The sequence below is a fragment of the Asterias rubens genome, chromosome 9 (genome assembly GCF_902459465.1).
Source record: "Asterias rubens chromosome 9, eAstRub1.3, whole genome shotgun sequence".
Taxonomy (NCBI): Eukaryota; Metazoa; Echinodermata; class Asteroidea; order Forcipulatida; family Asteriidae; genus Asterias; species Asterias rubens.
The window spans coordinates 1,670,333-1,689,728 of NC_047070.1; the positions used below are offsets into that span (position 1 = coordinate 1,670,333).

Below are 19,396 nucleotides of genomic sequence, written 5' to 3' on the forward strand. Positions count from 1 at the left end.
TTAGTTTTATTTATTTCTCATCAATTTTAACATTTCAGACAGATATCTAAATCTGTGATCTTCACGTTTTTTTGTTCTTACCAATTCTGTAACGTTCCTTCAAGTTAGACCACTTTGTTAAGTTCTGCTGAACAAAAACCATGTTTTCATACCATAACCTTTATATTCATAGAATATCAATGTTTTATTGCTTTCTGGGTGGGATTATTATCGATAAGAAACATTTCGTAACGTTTACCCACTTCAGAAAAATGTGATTTCTAGAAGATTTGGATGGAATTACACACAAGTCTAATACACCCCTAGGTACCAACATTACAGCCCCACACATTCTTTATACACATATTACCCTTTATTAAAGTACTGCATATAGCCAGGGACTATTGGGACACTTGGTGGCAGCAGACTTACCAGGTAAATCCATTGTTCTTGGTGAAGTGCGTATAATCAGAATTACGCAAACAATTGAAATTTACCCTGTAAGTCTGCTGCCACCTATCGTTCCAAAGTCTCTTATTGGTACGAATAGATTGAAATTATACATAATATTTTTGAGAAAGTCCGTTAAAAAAATATGTTTTAAAATATACATGTAGTTTCAAACGAGACCTTAATCAATCTTTAAAAAATTTAACATCCATATTGGCAATTACATGTATGCTGAGTTGCCTACGAAACGTTAAGGTACTGCGATACTCTAACTACGCACTCAAAAGTCAAAAAGTTATCGACCATCAAATGTTGCATGGTGAAAAGCACTGCAGCTGGTGCTAGTATAGACGATGTGACCTATGTTTACATTCAAACCGTCTCTGTTGACAAAACACTCATACGTCATGTTTCGCTGGGCACTGAGTTGCGCAGTCACAGTAAGATTGCGTACACTTTCTAGCTGGCTGCCAAAACACAAAGGTTTTGCCCGGCGGTATGCGCACGAATCATGTTATGGCTTTCGTGTGACGTCAGAGGTCACATCGCCTATAATAAACTATTTTTGGATACTTTGGATTCTGAGAAATGATTCATGCGTGAAAACATTTATAGGTCAGTGTTTGTTTGTGAATGCTGCGGCCAAGGATACCATTGGTACCAGTTGTCTTGCCTACTGGTGGATGGATTTAACATTGTTTAGAAAAAAATGTGATGTGCTCTTAGGTTGTTTTTTCGCTGAAACTTTCACATGTGACTTGTATTATATCCTTTTTTCATATTTTTGCCTATAAATCAGCATTCCAGTAAACAAAAACCAATCTTTGACCCAACCTTCAAATTAAGTGCAAAATGAGTCACCCTTATTCCTCCAAGCTACTTAAGTCTGATGCCACCTAGCGTTCAAAAATCTCTGATTAGTACAAATAGATTGGAGTGTTTTTTAGGTGTTCACAGCAAAAAAACATTTTCGGTTTGATTTCTTTGCAATTTGATGAGCTATTAAAAGTATTCACAACACTCTTTTCATTGATTCAAACACTGACCCAACGAAAGCCGAACACCTAGTGTTTGCACAAAATTTAGAAGAAAAAAAAACTGAACAAAAAATCATTTAATTTCCCAATTACACCAAAATTGTTCGAGTTTGGACTACTATTCTAGTTTTTAATTTAAAGTCATAAAGTAAAATCTGAATACAAAGTTGTTAAAAAATAATTTCAATAAGAATTTAACATCATGGACCTTCTCAACTCTGTAACCCGTTATACCCCCCCCCCCCCATCACACCGAATTTGTCCTCACTACATTCTTGGTAGTCCTGGTGCAAGACGTCATCCACTATCGCAGTCCCCTGCACGTTCCCTCCTAGCTGCGCACATCACTATCATCTTGCAACAAGACTACATTTTTTCAGACTCTAGTGAGAATGAGTTCTGTGTGATGGGCCACAAACGGTCGCAAGATTTTACCTACTTCCATTCACGCGTTAATAAAGACACATTCTTCATTTGGACCCGTGCTGTTTGTGAAAACTTCTGAGAAACTTAAAACACAAAAGCCTGACACAGAAGTGTGGAATGACTCTTAAAACATTAACAAACAACACTACATGTATAGACTGACTTAGTATAAACCCTTACCTCAAGTACACTATATAGGCCAAACTCAAACTGCAAAACAAAAAATTTCTCGATAGATTGTCCAAAATGCAGGTTTATGCTTGACCGTAAAAATAGAACACAGAGAATGCTGAGCTTGACTGTGACATGTATGTGTCTGCTGCACATTTATTCTGTGTCAACTATGGACATTAATATTATGTGACAATCCTGTAGCAAAAATTTGCAAGCTCAACCAATGGAAAATCTAAAATTGGCGGCACATTACATGCATGCATTAATAACTTTAACCCTTTAAAAACAAATTAAATTCAACTTATTTAAAAAATGTTTAATTTAATATAGAACATGATGCTTTTAAAGCATGTAGAACTTGTTCAAAATATACAAATTTGGAACTTTAAAAAATACAAGTTAACAAATGATAAAAATTCTTGATGGAAGTACTTAATTTAAAATTGTGCAAGTTGGCAAATATTAAAAGAACTTAAAACATTTAGAATTTTTACCTTAACCTTTTTATAAAAATGAAAACTGTAAAAAAACACTTTATATTCATATATTCGTTCAAAAATAAACACATGACATTCAAATTGTGAAAACATTTCTATCAACACTTTCATCTAGAAAAACTTTTTGCTAGTATCAAGGAATTTTAAAAGTCCTTTGAAAATTTGATTCCCAGGGTTTTGCTGTAAAACAGTGGAAATTGGGACCCCGTGTTAAAATAGTTTTTAGAAAAGGTGGCAGGAAGTTATAAAAGACACCACGGGTGGCTTCTGAATCTTTCATGGTGTCTTGGAATCTTTCATGGCAACCATTGGCTTCATAGATACATGGCTTTGCTTATCGCAGAACTCTACACTCGAGAATCATGCACTTTATTGATAGCGCAGAGTTCAGTGGTAAACAGTTTCCTGAAATTTGAGCCTCGGTGTCGAAAAAACTTTAAAATACTCCTACAACGGATCTTTCAAGTATTTTGAGCAAACACTTTCACTTAACCCTTTCACCGCGTCTTTCACGATTTGAGTGGATACTTTAGTCGCTTTCATCCTCCGGTCTTCGTTTTTCTCATCGTTGTTTTGCCAGGATTTATAATAAAGTCGGTTGCGTCTGGCAAGATACTCCATGTGCCAATTTCCTGGATCACCTTTTGGCCACATCTCAAGAACTCCTGATCCCTCTTGCATGAAGATGACAAAGCCAAAAGCTGCCCCATGCATGCTGACCATAATGTCCACGTTACCCATCACCTCAAGCTGTCTCTTCACAGGGTACTTATCCAGTTGTTCACCGACGACGCTGTATTTTGGGAAGTTGCGTCTTGTAATGTTCAACAGTTCGTCTTCATTGGAAATTTTTCTTGCAACGACGCCTGCTGGGTTTCGTGGATGCGCAACGTAATTCCTCCGCCAGATAAAGAGCACGTTGAGTGTGTTCTCTGCACAACGCCTTTTTCGATCTGCCAGTGGTTGAAGTTCGATTTTCATTGCCAACATAACTTGACTTCTGAATTCATTCACAAGGGGTAAAGGCTGAAGAATTTTCCTCAGAACCGGGCTTTTTCCTCGATGGAAACACTGGACTAAGTTTCTGAAGCGAGTAGGCTGGGTCAAGTCTCTAGGACGGATCACTCGCCTGAACACTCCATCGAAAATCTCATCAAGTTTCGTTAGTGGGTGAGCGTCGAAGAGCAAGAGGTCGGTTGAGTTGAATGTTCTATTGTAGAATCGCATCATGAGGAAAGCATCATAGAGATCAATGACAGTCCAGTAAACATTGGCATACTCATAGCGGGTCATCATAATGACAAAGTCTCCATCATATCGGTGAGTGACGTCAGCGGCATTCGTTGAAATTTCAACCGCCTTATTAAATTCCTTGATGTGGTCGCTCTTACCCCCATCAATTTGTACATTCTTAGGGGCCGGTACATCGGAGCAGTCATCGACTTTAAGGTATCCCTTCTTGAGGCGGTAAAACTCCAGTAATTCCTTCTGCAGAAGAACATCTTTGACGTTGGCTCTGCTTTGTGCCTGGGCACTGCCGAGCGAAGGGTCGATAACTGCATTCCTGAACAATGCAGCGACGTTCTCTATCATTTCAATCTTGCCATTACAGTAAGACTTGCTCTCTGAAAACAAATGAAGCAGCCATTTACTCCCCGATACTTGAACTTTACCGACCAGGTGCTCCTTGGTGACGTTCGCAAGATTCTCACTTTTAAGTTTACTTTTGGGAGATGTCTTTAGATGAGAACTGTTGTCCTTTGCTCCAAGAGTTGTTGTCAAGTTGGTTTGAAGCAGAGGAACACCTGTGGTTGCTGTCTTACCACCATTCTGCGTGGAGAATGCGACGGCCATGTCCTGGCGTTTAAGTTTGCCCGGATAACTGTCGTAATTCTTGCTATCGAGAGCCACCCATACGCCAACATAGGTCAGAAGGACCTGCATCAGGAGTAGAAGCATCAGGGCAGATATGTTGCGCTTGGTTGCGATTTTTTTCAGTGCCATTTTGGAAATGCTTTACTTGCCGAAGACACTCACAAAGTTTGAGACCCTCACTGAAGGAAAAAGAAAAGTAAAGAGAAAACACATATTTAGAATAAGAAGTTCAAGTTCCTTGAAACTATTGTTGTTTACAAATACTTTACATGTGTGTCTATAGATGATGTGACCTCTGACGTCACTCGAAAACCATAACCTGACACGCGCTCATACCACCGGGCAAAACCTTTGTTTTGGCAGCCAGCTAGAAAGTGTATGCAATCTTATCATGACTACACCTCTTTTTGCCCTTATACAGTGTTTTGTTAACAAGAGGGGGCGGTTTGGGCGAAACATGGGCCACAGTGTCTATAAGAATAAAATATAAATGATAGTAAACTTGCAGGTACAGCCATGTATTACTTCTCTTTTGAGGGAATGTTGGCTCTGAAAAGAGCCGGTTTGGTCTTGATGTTTCAAACTCTGCTCGTCTTCAGGAGAAAGACCTGATACAGGGTTGAACCCACAAGTTTAGTATTATTTATAGCTGATTCTTCATACTCACACTATGCAATTGCAAAGCTTCAAACATCATTTTATGCATCTATGTTGAAACAGAAAAGTCAATATATTGTACTTACACATAATTACACCTTAGTGAACTAATAAGGAAAGTAAGTACAGGGTGACCTCAACCATTTCAAAAAGTACCTTTAAAAGTATGTTTGGTAATATTTATTTTGCCTTTTAAAAAAAAAAAAATTATAATTAAATCTGCGAGCTTACTTTTTATAACCTTGATGCAAGTACCACTTTTCTAAAGAGGTTCTGTCTGAAATTAGTTTTATTTTGTTGAACATAAACACACATGCTTTGTACTTGTCTAAACATGTACAACATCGGTGTATGGGTAAAAACCAAAATTAATGTACAACATCGCTGTATTCATTTGAAATTTTACTTGACACTTGAATCCTTGAGCTTCCTCCTTAAATTGGGACATTAATAATAATAATAATAAACAAGACTTATAAAGCGCATTTTACACTATTCAAAGTAAGTTTATGAGCGAGAAGAGAATAGATGTGTTTTTAATTTACTCTTCAAAGAGTGTGTTGGTGTTTCGAATATGACGCTGTTTTTGTTTTGTTTTGATGCATGTAAGAGAACCCAGTACAGTTGTTTTCAATAGAAGGTGTCCGTCCTGGTGTTTTCTGGTATGGTTGGCTGTTTATGTAAATAAATGTCTGATATTTCAAACATAAGTACGCTTACTATTTAAATAAAATGTTTAACTGAGTGTTTTAATATGCCCTCGGGTGTTATAAAGTGCTAAATAATTATGAGTATTATTATTGCAAAACTATTTTTTTCTAAATATTTTGTAAAACTTCAGAGATAAGTCTATTGAAAATGAGACTGTTGGTTTGATTTTGAGGGTTTTTTTTTTCATTAAAAAACCCCAAGGTTTATATTTGTTTTATGACATAGCTACGGGCCTTGAAGTTCATTCTTAAAGGGCCACAGCAATTTTTCTCTGAAAAGGGGCATTTCTATGAGGAGAATTAAAAGTTTGTAATGGAACTTTGCAAAAGGCACCACAGCAAAAGCACACAGTACCACTGCAATTGCAGAGTGCGCTATATAGGTTGTGCATGGGGAGAATCGGGTTAAAGATTATAAGGTCAAACATTGTTGTCAACATAGTGCCAATTACAGGCAAAATTATAAAGACGGATACATCAAAAGTCACATAAAAGTTTCAGCTGATTAAAGGGTTCTGCAGAGACGGCAACAAAATAAAGTATCTGTTCACAAGAAAATAAAATCCATCCATGTTTAGCAAGGTGACAGCAGGTACAAACCAAACCTCAGAAAAAAAATTCTCAGATGCAATTGTTTTGGGTGACAAACTTTTCACAAATATAACTTTAAAAAAAAGGCTCAAAATAGTTAATGAAATCAACAGCTGCATAGCTTACCACTAAGTAAATTTTAATTGTCATTCATTTTGGAGAACTTATCATTTACCTACCTTTCAAACAAAAGAATTTTGTACACATATTGTACATTTGTGTCAAAATTTCTCAACCCAGCACTTTAATTATACATGTCTACAGTGTATGTCACAATTTGTTTGTACTCACTCGTCACATTGTCTGTAAAGACAGTCTCTAAGCCATCAAAATTAAAACAAGTTGGAATTTCATCAGCACCAAACAAATCAAACACTCTCAGAGAATTGATATTATCCATTGTTATAAACTCATCAAAATAGCAACCACTTTCTGCTAACTCAGAGTGTTGGTGTTGTGTCCCTGTCCATGGTTGGTGTGTACTGTCAATGCCATGTGTACTACCAGTGCTGGTTTAGTTCACGGTCATACATCATCACTTCAGCCTATTTAGTGAAAAGCACGGGTATGAGAAAACCAGCTGTAACATATTGGGGGGGGGGGGGTGAGGGTAGCAATATTCAAGATACATGCAGCCCATGGTTGAACTGAAACAGTAGTTCCCCCTAATGAAATACCAAATGAACTACTACTGACTTTAGTGTAGAAGTCTTTGTTTTCGCAGTGAAACTTTGTACATGTACATGTATATCACCCTCTCAGCTGGCGAGAAGGCTAGTGTTGTAGTTTGAGTTTTAATCCGTCTTGTCAGGCCAGGAATTTCATCTTTGATAGGGCAAGGCCAGTTCCATTTTGCAAAGGGCACTTCCATTGGAAACTCTTCAAGTCAATGGGAAACCTTTGTAGGGGCACCGAGGCTAAGACCAGGGGCACGGAAGCCATGACCTTCTTGGTCTGCATGTAATTTTTTAGCAGATTGACATTTTTACTAATTTTGATGACTAGATTTTGCTAATGACCACTCTAAAGAACCTACCCTAAAGTGTGGGATTTCTCTTAAAAAACTGGCTTATTTCTTCTTGCCAATCCAAAAAGAACCCACATTTATAAAGAAAAGGAAACAAAATAAACTTTCTTTAAAGTTGAAGCAGAGAACCTCAGGGTGTGATCACAGATCATAGTTGCACAACCGCTCAAATATATGACACAAAAAAACTATTAGGCTGTCCGAAACGTTATGAGGCAATCCAAAAAGTTATGAGGCAATCCAACAAGTTATGAGGCAATCCAACAAGTTATAAAGCTGTTTAGTTATTAGGCTATCCAAACAATTTTTAGGCAATTTAAAAAGTTATGAGGCAATCCAAAAAGCCAATCCAAAAAGTTACTGCTATCCATATAGGCTAACAAAAAAGTTATAACGCTATACAAAAAGTTATTTGGCTATTCATAAATTTATTAGGCTATCCAAAAAGTTAATAGACTATCCAAAAAGTTAATAGACTATCCAAAAAGTTATTAGGCTATCCAAAAAGATATGAAGCTTTCATCTTAATCTTAAAAAATAAAAAAAAAAGTTGCATGCAGACAATTTACGGAAACATCAATGACAAAATACATTAAACATATATCAATGAAACAAAAATTAATTGTTTGCTTTATCATTAACTGGCATTTGTACACATACGCTCTCGCACAGTCAACAAACATACGGCAAATTTGGGCAATAAAATGGGGGGAGGGGGGAGGGGGAATAAAATGAATACAACTACTTACTTTATTGGACTGAACTAGATGTCATTTGAAAGATGTTTTTCTCATCTATTTGATAAGCAAATATAAACCCAGTTTTAGCAGAAAGTTGCTGGTTTCAGCATGGACCATTACATTTTGTTTGAGATGACCAGCATAATTATTGTTTAGACTTATAGTTATTACCAATGTAGCTGTGCGTATATACTATTATACCGTCAAGTATTACATCACAGTATACATAATAATAATAATAATAATAATAATAATAATAATAATAATAATAATGCATTTATATTGCGCCATCTATCTAGTGTACAAGACCCTATTCGGAGGCTCCGAACAAAAAAATAAAAATAAAATACACAACAAAGAAGAAATATAGAATACAATACAAAATAATTATGCAATGAATAATCTAAGTCAAGACATGTATAAAGCTAAGTGTATGAGGATTTTAATAAATGGGTTTTCAGCAAGTTTTTAAACAATGTAAGAGAACAATGTAAGAGAACAACAGCATCTGAAGTTCCACATGTATGCGGTGAGATTTTATTTTATTTAGTTAGTAACAAACCAGTTGGAAAATTGACTGGGTGAATAATTAAAAAAAGGAAAGACTATTTGATTTTTGCGAATTTGGTTTTGTTTTTAATAAACCTGCATAAAAATACATGTACACTGTACATACATACAGTGGTTTAATAACAAAACACTAGGAAAATTGACTGTGTGAAAAAGATTACATAACATCATTTCAAAGTTATGGTAATTAAAATGGGAAACAGATTTACTATGCTCATTTGGTTTTGTTTCTGCATAACAATACATGTATTATGCATGCCTCTAATCGTAATTACTCGTTCGACGTGTCCTTGAGTTAAGACAGGAGCAAAGCTGTGTTTCTACTTTCACACAACTTTTGAACAAAATGTGGTATCAGAATGGGGTTTCATTAGTATTAACGCATAGATTATGCTCTTTTCAAATGTACACAAAGTTACCTGGGACATCAAACCATTCATTTTGCTTGATTGCATCATGCATTGTCATGATTTAGGGCACCTGCTAAATGCTATAGCTAAACTGTCTAGTCTTGTCAGCAGGGTTTGCACTTTGTTGAAATGTGGCAGGCCTGTATTCGTTTTCTCCTTGGTAAAGGGATGAAATTGTAAGTTTCTACTGGAGCATTAATTTTCGTGGGCACCAAGGCAATGACCTGGGGGCATGGAGGCAATCACCTTTGTTGCCTCTACAGTAAGTGTTTGGTGTGATGTTGCCTTATCTCCCAATATGCATAGCTTCCCCTCCAAAGAATGCGAAGTAATGCGCTCAGTTCACCTCTTAATCCCATTATACTTGTTTATTATAATCTTTTGCTAGTTTTGTATTTTGTTGTATCACCTCTGATGTGTCCTGTGTCAGTGTAGCTGTTGTCATGTTCCATGTTTGTCTATATCTTTACGTCTGCGTGTCTGTTTGTTTGTTAGTTTGGTGTTTTGGGGCGTATTTTGTTGTTGCTGTTTTCCACAAGCTTCAGCTTCAAAACAGCACCATTTATACTTAATCTATCTTTTCCATCATTATAACATCTTGTAATTTGGCCAGTGGATGTCAAGTTTCTATGTTTTTAACGTGGACAATAAAATATGTGTACAATCTCTCACCAGTGTGAACTTTCTAGATGTGACAATAACCAAGTCTCCTAATGGCCTTGTCACAGATGTTTACAGTAAACCCACCGACACCCACCAGTACCTTCTCTCCAATAGCTGTCACCCTAGTCACTGTAAGAAGGCAATTGCTTACAGTCAGGCCTTACGTATCAGGCGTATCTGTTCCACAGATACCCTGTACAAGAGGCGCTCATCAGAGCTAAGGAAACACCTTGTATCTAGGGGACACAGCGAACGTAGGGTCCAACTTGCTATCAACAGGGCTCTCAACGTACCTCGTCATACTCTGTTGACTAACACGGGAGCTAAAAAACCTCCTACCAATAGAGTTGCTTTGGTCACCACCTTCCACCCCAAACTACCCAAACTTCCCTCAATTCTCAATAATAACATGCCTATACTTCACTCCTCCAGCAGGTTACACTCAGCAATCACTGAGGTTCCCATGGTTGCATTCCGCCGCCCTAAGAACCTTGGTGACATACTAGTCAGGGCCAAACTTCCCCCAGGTACAGTCCAAACACAACCCCCGACAGATATACTGGGCTGTCACAAATGTACCCGTTCCAAATGCAAAACGTGTCTGCACATTAAGCCCTCACTTAAGGTGAAGAGTCATACCACTGGCTCTTCATACAACATCAAGACCGACTCTGAATGCAGCACGTCTAATGTAGTCTATGTCATATCATGTAAGAGATGTGGGCTACAATATGTGGGAGAGACTAAGACCAAACTTAGTCTTCGCTTTGCGAATCATGTCTCTTCCATAAAGACTAAGAAACCGTACCCAGTCTCTATCCACTTCAACAGCCCCAATCATAGTGTCATTGATGTTGAACTTCTGGTGATTGAAGCTTGCAATGGTGATGACACACACCGCAAGAATAGAGAATCACACTGGATTCACCAACTCAAGACAGTCAAACCCTTTGGACTTAACATAAACACTGGTGTTAAATAACTTCTCATTACCCTCCACTTCACTTCTGCCTAAGAACTCATATGTTGTATATATTCTGTACATAAAATATAAATTAACCTAGTTTAAAGTTGTTTTTATAAATTCATCACTGTAACTATCTGATGTAAGTAACCCCCCCCCCTTTTTTTTCCACAGGTCCCTCATACCTATTTTTAAAATCATCATACCTTTGATCTTGCTATTCTTATTAATTGACCATTGTTAGTTGCATCATGATGCAACTTGCTCTCTAATCCTACCCTTTCATGTCTCCCTCCATTGTTGTCGAACTATACATTTACCACTTTTATGGTCCAGTAACCCTTCCTTTCATTCTAAACATCCTTTGTCCTCGCCACTTCACTCCTATTGGTTCATAGCCCCCAATATTGTTTCTGAAATAGGAACTTTGATTGGCTGTTATTTTCCCGCTTCTTTCTGGATCCTTTCCTTAATCCCTTTCCCCCTCTCTTTTTCTATAAATGGATATGTATTTGTTTGTACTTGTCTTATGCCTCTGAAGAAGGTCCGGATTGGATCGAAAGCTAAGGCCATCTACCCTATTCATTATGTACATGTATATATATATATGTATTTGTCAATTTTTTTTTCATAGAAGTATGGAAATAAATGTTTATCTGAGTTCAATGGAGTAACACAAATCTTATTTAACTATAAACAGCGTACATTCTTAAAGCTACAGCTCTATGGTACTGTACATGTATGTCTCCCCTGGTAGTTCGATCACGTTTTAAGCACAATTCATTTTTAACAATATCGTCATGATTATTTACTGCTTTGTTTTGTTTTGGACCTTGAGCGGTTGATTATTAAAATAATAATAATAATAAAAATGCAAATTTATACCGCACTTAATACTACGTTTCTAAGCACATGGTGCCATGTCTATGTCTGGCCTATTTTTGAAAACCCATATACATTTGTAAGTGTACCATCGGCAATTTTGGAATTGTTTAAAAGCCCAAATTTGTGTAAATTTTTATGTCAAACGCAAACCAGTTATAAAACACTGTCATCATTATTAAGAAATACGTTAGATAAGCAGAAGTGAGGCAAAAAAACAAAACATGTTTAGCGTCTTGTCTTTTTGGAAGGAGGGGGGGGGGAGGCCTTTTTTTAGGGTGGAGTTCCACAAGACTGCAGGGCTCGTAGCTCACCTTTTTTACGTTCCAGAAATAATTTTGTAGGTGAAAAAACACAATGTCCACAGATTTACACTAAACTTACACAGTTTGAAGATAATGATAGTAAAAAGCTTCCCTGGAAATATTACTTGATGAGGTGCTGTAGTTTTTGAGAAATGAGTAAAACAATGTCATGAAAATAATTTTCGTTTCGGTGATCATGAGACGAAAATTAGTTTAGTATGTAAAACCGTACTTTCATTACATTGTTTTACTCATTTCTCAAAAACTGCAACACCTCAGCAACTAAAATTTTTAGGACGCTTTCTACAATCTTTATCTTCAAACATTGTAAGTTTAATGTGAATCTGTGGACATTGTGTTTTTTCACCTACAAAAAGTACCCAAATCCTTTAAAAGACCAGAATCTTGTTGAAAAAGAACTTTCTACAATCTTTTACGTGAAAATAGTTTTTTATCTTTTGAGTAATTACCAATACTGTCCACTGCCTTTAAAGCAATCGCACAACATCGGTAAACAGTATTGTCCAAAGGCCCACACTTTGTGTATCACAACTTATATATAAAATAACAAACCTGTGAAAATTTAGGTTCAATCAGTCATCGTAGTCGGGAGAAAATAATGGGGAAAACCCACCCTTGTTTCTGCACGTTTCGCCTTGTCATGACATGTGTTTAAAATAAATCCGTAATTCTCGATATCGATATTGTTTTAATGTTTTCTCAAAAAGTAAAGCATTTCATGGAATAATATTTCAAGGGAAGTCTTTCACTATTACTTTCTGCAATAGGAGATTTTTTTTTTTTTTGCTGCTCTGAGCGTGCGCGCGCAGCAGGCTCAGTATTGCCCCCAAAGGTCTGAGCACGCGCACTACTTTGAAAAAAAGGACCGTCTAAAAGTCTTGTATTGGTCTAACTCATCAGGTTTATTATCATTTCATCTGGAATTACATGGACATGCATGTATCAAAGAGTTTTGATTCACTTTTGTAATTGAATACACAATGCATCCGCAATTTCCCCCTTTTTTCAGTGATCAAGCCCTCGGGGAATATTTAGAAATATCGGTTTGAAGAAGACAAAAGGCTTTCCAGGTGAATCACGCTCATTGAGACAAAATATCCTGTTTAAAAACAGGTGTGATGTATAGTTGTATGTACCGCAGAAAAGTCATCAGGAAGTGTTTACAGTTTATAATAATAATAATTATAATAACAAAGACTTTTAATGTGCACATATCCACCCTGTTGGGTGTTCAGGGCGCAGTAAAACCAAAAACAAAACGGAAGAAAACAGACACAATAGAATTAGTCTTTGAAAACCGGCATTACATAAAGATAAGTTTTAAGAAGAGATTAAATTTTGCGATACAAAGACAAGATCTCAGATTAAGTGGTCGAGAGCTTCAGATGCATGGCGAAGCATGAGGCATTGCATGGTGAGGTACACTGTACATGTATCAATGTATCTCGTGGTCTCGCGGATAAGAGCACTGAACTCAAGCTCTGATCAGCAGACTGTGGGTCATGACACTTGTGTCCTTGAGCAGGAAACTTAACCATAAGCTTCTCTCCACCCAGGGGTAAATGGGTACCTGTGAGGGCAGAGATGGTTCTTGTGATTGATTAGCATGCTTAGGGGTTAGGGTTAATGGAACACGTTGCCTTGGATCGGTCGAGTTGGTCTTTGAAAAGCGTACGCAACCATTTGTTATAGAATGCATATGATTAGAAAGTTATTTTAAAAGTAGAATTTAATGATCCACACAAGTATCACTCGAAATTGCGTGGTTTTCCTTTTACCTCGTCGACGAACACGGTCGGCCATTTATGGGAGTCAAATATTTGTAAAGATTCGCAAAGTAAAAGGAAAACCACGCAATTTCGAGGCAAATGTGTGTGGATCATTGTATTCTACTTTTGAACATCTTCCTAAACATATGCATTTTATAACAAACGGTTACAAACGCTTTCCAAAAAAACAACTCAACCGATCCAAGGCAACGTGTTCCTTTAGTGCGTTACATATTTGGCAGCACAGGCTGTATACTCCCCAGGGAGCTGAGATGGTTTACAGAATGATATGAGGCATCTGAAAGCACACAAATTTGTGCAACAGTGGTGTTTTTTCATTCATTATTTTCTTGCAACTTTGATGACCAATTTGAGTCAAAACTTTCACAACGTTGTGTTTTTAATGCATTATGTTTGGATACTCCTAGTGAGAATAAGGGTCTTTGAAATTTACCTAAGATGTCCAGTGCCTTTAATATTACAATTAACAGTGTTATTAAAAACAACAGGAGGTCTGCCATAAGTACCAAGTATACAGCACTATAACACATCGGTGTATATATGAGTACCTGTAACACACAAATTCTTTGTCCTGATGCAAATTTCCATCTATAAAAGGTCTTCAAGGGCCATTGCCTTTTATTGAGAAGGTATTTTTGGTTGTTTATGTTGGTTGAGCAAAGAAAAAATGAGAGTCTGTTTTAATTTACATTAATGCAACTTTTTCTAGGACTAGCTGATTTTTTTTTGGATATTCTCATTTGCGCCATTCAAACTACTGTACAAACCATTGGGATTTTGTAAGTTACAGTTCATGCCTAAATTTACACCATACAAAATATTTTATTAAATCCTACACTACATTGTGTCACAATTAATCTATTGTACTCAACACTTAAAGACACTGGTCCCTTTTGGTAATTGTCAAAGGCTAGTCTTCCCACTTGGTGTATCTCAACATATGCATAACATAACAAACCTGTGAAAATATGAGCTCAATTGGTCTTCGAAGTTGAGAGATAATAATGAAAGAAAAAACACTCCTGTCACACAAAGTTGTGTCCGTTTTATAGATTTAACTTTTAATCCGAGGCATAAACATATAATGATAATAATACTATAACTAGTAATAATTATATAAAGGATTAACCAATTAAGCATTTATATAGCGCCTTTTCCAAGGCCTCAGAATGTTTCACAAAATACATTTAAACCTGCAACAATACAGATACACACACAAAAACAAAATAAATTCAAGCCTGGAAGCAACAGAGGCGATTGCCTCCATGCCCCCTGGTTATTGCCTTGGTGCCCTTGAAATGCTACAGTACAAATGTACAATTGCCTCATAGGGTGCCCTTTACCAAGCAGAAAATGTCTTTACGCCCTTGCTCTTTTAAAAAGCATACAGGCCTGAAAATTAAATCAATGCGCAGACAAAATAATAAAAATGTATGAATCAATAAAATTACAAGATTAGTAAAAAATATCAATAGAATCATAACAGATGTTTATCTAAACAAATTCTATTTTAAAGTATGTTTACTATAACTGGTTAAATGTGTTGAAGAATTTTTACTCCCGTTATATTTCCGTATTTTCATTTAGTTTGTCTATTTTTACATGTTCAGCGCCCTAGAGCATGTTTACATGATTAGGGCGCTATATAAGTTTTGGTATTATTATTATTGTTTATTGTATGGTATCATATTTTGTGTCTCTTCTTGTAGAAGAGAATAAAATATAAATATACAATTGTACTGGGAAAAGTTTGTATAAACATATTTTAACATATTTTTAAAAATACATAAAAAACACATTACGACACACCACTCTACAAATAAACTACTCACTATACAAAAAAGGACCAATGGTTTAAAGACACTGGACACTAATGGTAATTGTCAAAGACCAGTCTTCTCACTTGGTGTTTCTCAACATTATGCACAAAATAACAAACCTGTGAACATTTGAGCTCAATTGGTCGTCGAAGTTGCGAGATAACAATGACAGAAAATACACCCCTGTCACATGAAGTTGTGTGCTTTCAGATGCTTGATTTCGAGACCTCAAATTCTAAATCTGAGGTCTCAAAATCAAATTCGTGGAAAATTACTTCTTTCATGAAAACTACATTACTTCAGAGGGAGCTGTTTCTCACAACGTTTTATACCAACCTCTCAGCTCCCCATTGCTCGTAATCAAGTAAGGTTTTACGGTAATAATTATTTTGAGTAATTACCAATAGAAAGACCCAGTTAGAAAGTCTTTTTCTCAAATACTGAATTACAACAAAACACATATAAATAAACAGGTATACCAGTTTAGTGTGTAGTGTTTTCAATTTATTTAGCATTCGAGTTAGACTCTGCTAAGGTCGAAATCTCAGGCCATCCACCAACTATTTTTTGCTTTCATCTTTAAAGGGATGCTGCAGTGAATTAACATAAACAGTTAATTTTGCTGTCATTTATTTCTGATATATGTATTGAACATCAATCAAATGTGTTTTGTTTTTTCCCCGACATATCTCACTTGCGTAATTAGCGAATAAGTCATGCCCCCCTTTTGTGGATTGTTACCGCCCCCCTAACATCGACGTCACGTCGGGAATTCAAACATATCGGCGGCAAAAAGAGTCTGGTTCCTAACTACACGCGCATAGGTACCAGGCCACACAATGCACACGTCTCTATATGCACACAGCCAGGGGGCCCGACGGCTCGGGTTCCCGACATGACGTCACATGAAGGCTCCCTTTTAGGGGCGGGGTGTGTTCCCCTAATCTCTTGAAAACCACTTTTAAAATACTTGCACATTAAATAAAAAAAATAAAAAAAATATTTCAGGTTTAAAAAGTCATGTTTAATCGTTTAAATTTTTAATAAACCCACTGCAGCCACCCTTTAAGAGAGAGAAAAAATAATAATAATACTGACTTCACATGGAGTATACACCACCTGATCCTAAAACATTTTCAAACTTTGAGGATATTTTCTAATGGTCATTTGGTTGTTTCGGGCGAAACCTTGCAAAGTCTGGTTGGTGTACAGTGGTGTCTTGCCTCACCTTCCACCTATGGGACCCCGGTTCAAATCCTACCGGGGGGCACTATGTGTATTGGGTTATTCAGTCCCTACTTGACTTCGTGGGTTTTCCCTGGAACAATTCTCTGAAGTTTTCCTCCCACTTCTTAAACTGAAATTTCCTCATTGTCTTCTCACCTTGTCTAGATGCTGAAAAGGCTTTGACAAGTATTATCATAGATGTAGGTCGAGATGTAGAAGTTTGCCCAAATTTCAAACGAATTTCCTTTCAAACCACCCCATAAAATCACTGACCGTAAAGACTTTATACTTTATACAAAACATACAAATATTTGGCAGAGAAGTTTCCGTTTCTGCCTCCACTTTCTCATTCATTTTTACAAAACGGAATATCTCATTTGATTAAATTAGATACTGTGTTATTTCATAACCCATGAAAAAGTGGTGAAAGGATACAGAAACTGTTCCTATTTTGCTTTAAAAAAAAAAGTGGAGGTGAAAGTGTTGAGAATCATTCAACTACAAACCTTAAATCCAAATGTCACCAGTCATCTAGTAATCAACGTTGCTTTCTATGCTGAAGTCGAGCCCAAGTTGGACTTCTCCGTTGCAGTGGCACAGGATGTCCTACCAGGGTTAGCCGAAGATCAATCCCATCAATGGTAGTGAACTGACTTCACGATAGAACAGTGATTTATTGGCAAGTCCAGTTGAAAGCAACAGGTGTCTCCGTTCACACTACCTCAAACCTGACTTCACTCTCATCTCTATCTGTCCACTAAGTCCAGTTAATGTTGCTCTCCACTTTGGTTTATAGATTGAGGAAACGACGAGTAAAACTCTTCCGCTGTAAAGGTCCCAGCATTCAGCCCTTTTTTTCTTTCTTTAAAACACCCTCACTACAATCTCTGCTGTTTTTATATACAGTCCCAGCTCTGGGATGTTCTCTGAACAGTTCAGTGATTTCTCATTTGTGTGGGCTACAATGCCAGGTGAATGGTTGGCAAACTATGAATAGCTGCTGCTCCATGTTACTGCAGGATCAGGAGCTGGAATTTTGTTGACCAGTACCACAAAGTGTGTAAAGGGAATGCATGGATGGATGGACAGCTAAAGAGTAGACTCCCAATGAAATTGAAAGAAAACTGTTGGTTTTTTCCAAGGCTGCTGTTATATTTGTTATTGTTGAACCTCAATTACGGGTGAAAGATTGGATATGCATGCGTGGTAACCAAACAATTTTAACAGTACCTATGGTTCTTCAGTTCAGCTCTGTAGGACTAAAGGGTGTTTCACTAATGTCTCCAAACCAAATTATCCCAAAATCTTCATTCTCTCTGTATCTTTTTATTTATTTTTTTTTTTTTTACTTTTGTCCTTGTCGTCCAAGTTCTTGTCTGTCTCAGGGAAAGATACAAAAGCATTATGCTTAAACTTTTTCCCCCTGCATGTTGACTGTGAGCGTTAATTTCCGTAGTTATTCAAATTTTGTATACATTGCATCCATCCTTCATTATTATATTCATTGATATTTGTTTTCTAGTGTATGCTAATTGTTGACATGAAAAATAAATGTTATTTATTGTACGCTTTCTTGTGTTTGGATTCAAAAATAAAGTTCAGTTGTTTCAGAGTATGGAAAAGCAAAAAAACATAGAAATCTGAACTTGATGTTTTTAATTTGCATCAGAGATTTTAACTGGTCTTTTCGACCCCTGCAGGCGAGCTCTGTTTACAAGCTATTACAATGTCTTCTCCTTAGGTTCACTGTTATTAATTCTAGCTATCCTCGTTGGATTGCAGAGGTGTTTCTAATTGCCTTTCTGTTACTGTTCCACTCTCTAAATGTAAAAGAGTGAAAAACACCACTCTTTGTCCCTCATATGGCTCTTTAAAAGAGTGGTGATTATTTCACTCTTTTAGAGGGGTTTCACAACAGGTCAGATGGAAAATCACTAAAAAAGATGCAAACTTCAATCTAAAAGAGTGGAAGACCGAAAAAGAGTTGTCCCTCATATAACTCTTCAAAATTTAGAGAGCATGTAATTAGTAAAAACAAACATTAGTTTCTTGGATTATAATTTAAAGGCAGTGGACACTATTGGTAATTACTCAAAGTAATTATCAGCATAAAACCTCACTTGGTAATGAGTAATGGGGAGAGGTTGATAATATAAAACATTGTGAGAAATGGCTTCCTCTGAAGTAACGTAGTTTTCGAGAAAGAAGTGATTTGCGACTAATTTGATTTCGATACCTCAAGTTTAGAAATTGAGGTCTCGAAATCAAGCATCTGAAAGCACACAAATTCGTGTGACAAGGGTGTTTTTTCTTTCATAGTTATCTCGCAACTCCAACAATCAATCGAGCTAAAATTTTCACAGGTTTGTTATTTTGTGCATATGTTGAGATACACCAAGTGAGAAGACTGGTCTTTGACAATTACCAACAGTGTCCAGAGTCTTGAACAATAATGAGTACGTAATTGTATCATAATTATAGTAACCACCCAGTCTGCAATGTAGATTACACAATGAGAACCAACTTTGGGAGTGGGCCTAACAAAGTTATGACCAGTGCTTAAGCAGCAATTATTGCATAA

At 36.7% G+C, this 19,396-nt stretch overlaps 2 protein-coding genes across 2 annotated transcripts in view; one reads left to right on the plus strand and one right to left on the minus strand.

The window, feature by feature from the left end:
• The window catches only part of LOC117294398 (RRP12-like protein), a 52,536-nt gene that overhangs the window by 24,095 nt on the left and 9,045 nt on the right, over window positions 1-19,396 (plus strand). The gene's annotated exons all lie outside the window — the stretch shown is intronic.
• On the minus strand, window positions 901-17,727 carry LOC117294399. Its single transcript, XM_033776778.1, has 2 exons — window positions 17,322-17,727; window positions 901-4,617 (listed from the first exon to the last, which is right to left on the minus strand). The coding sequence occupies exon 2, from the start codon at window positions 4,565-4,567 to the stop codon at window positions 3,011-3,013; it is 1,557 nt and encodes a 518-aa protein (XP_033632669.1). The 5' UTR covers window positions 4,568-4,617; window positions 17,322-17,727; the 3' UTR covers window positions 901-3,010.

What these genes read in the sequence shown, in the direction of transcription:
- LOC117294399 (XM_033776778.1), bottom strand. Translation starts at nt 4,567, where the DNA reads ATGGCACTGAAAAAAATCGCAACCAAGCGCAACATATCTGCCCTGATG.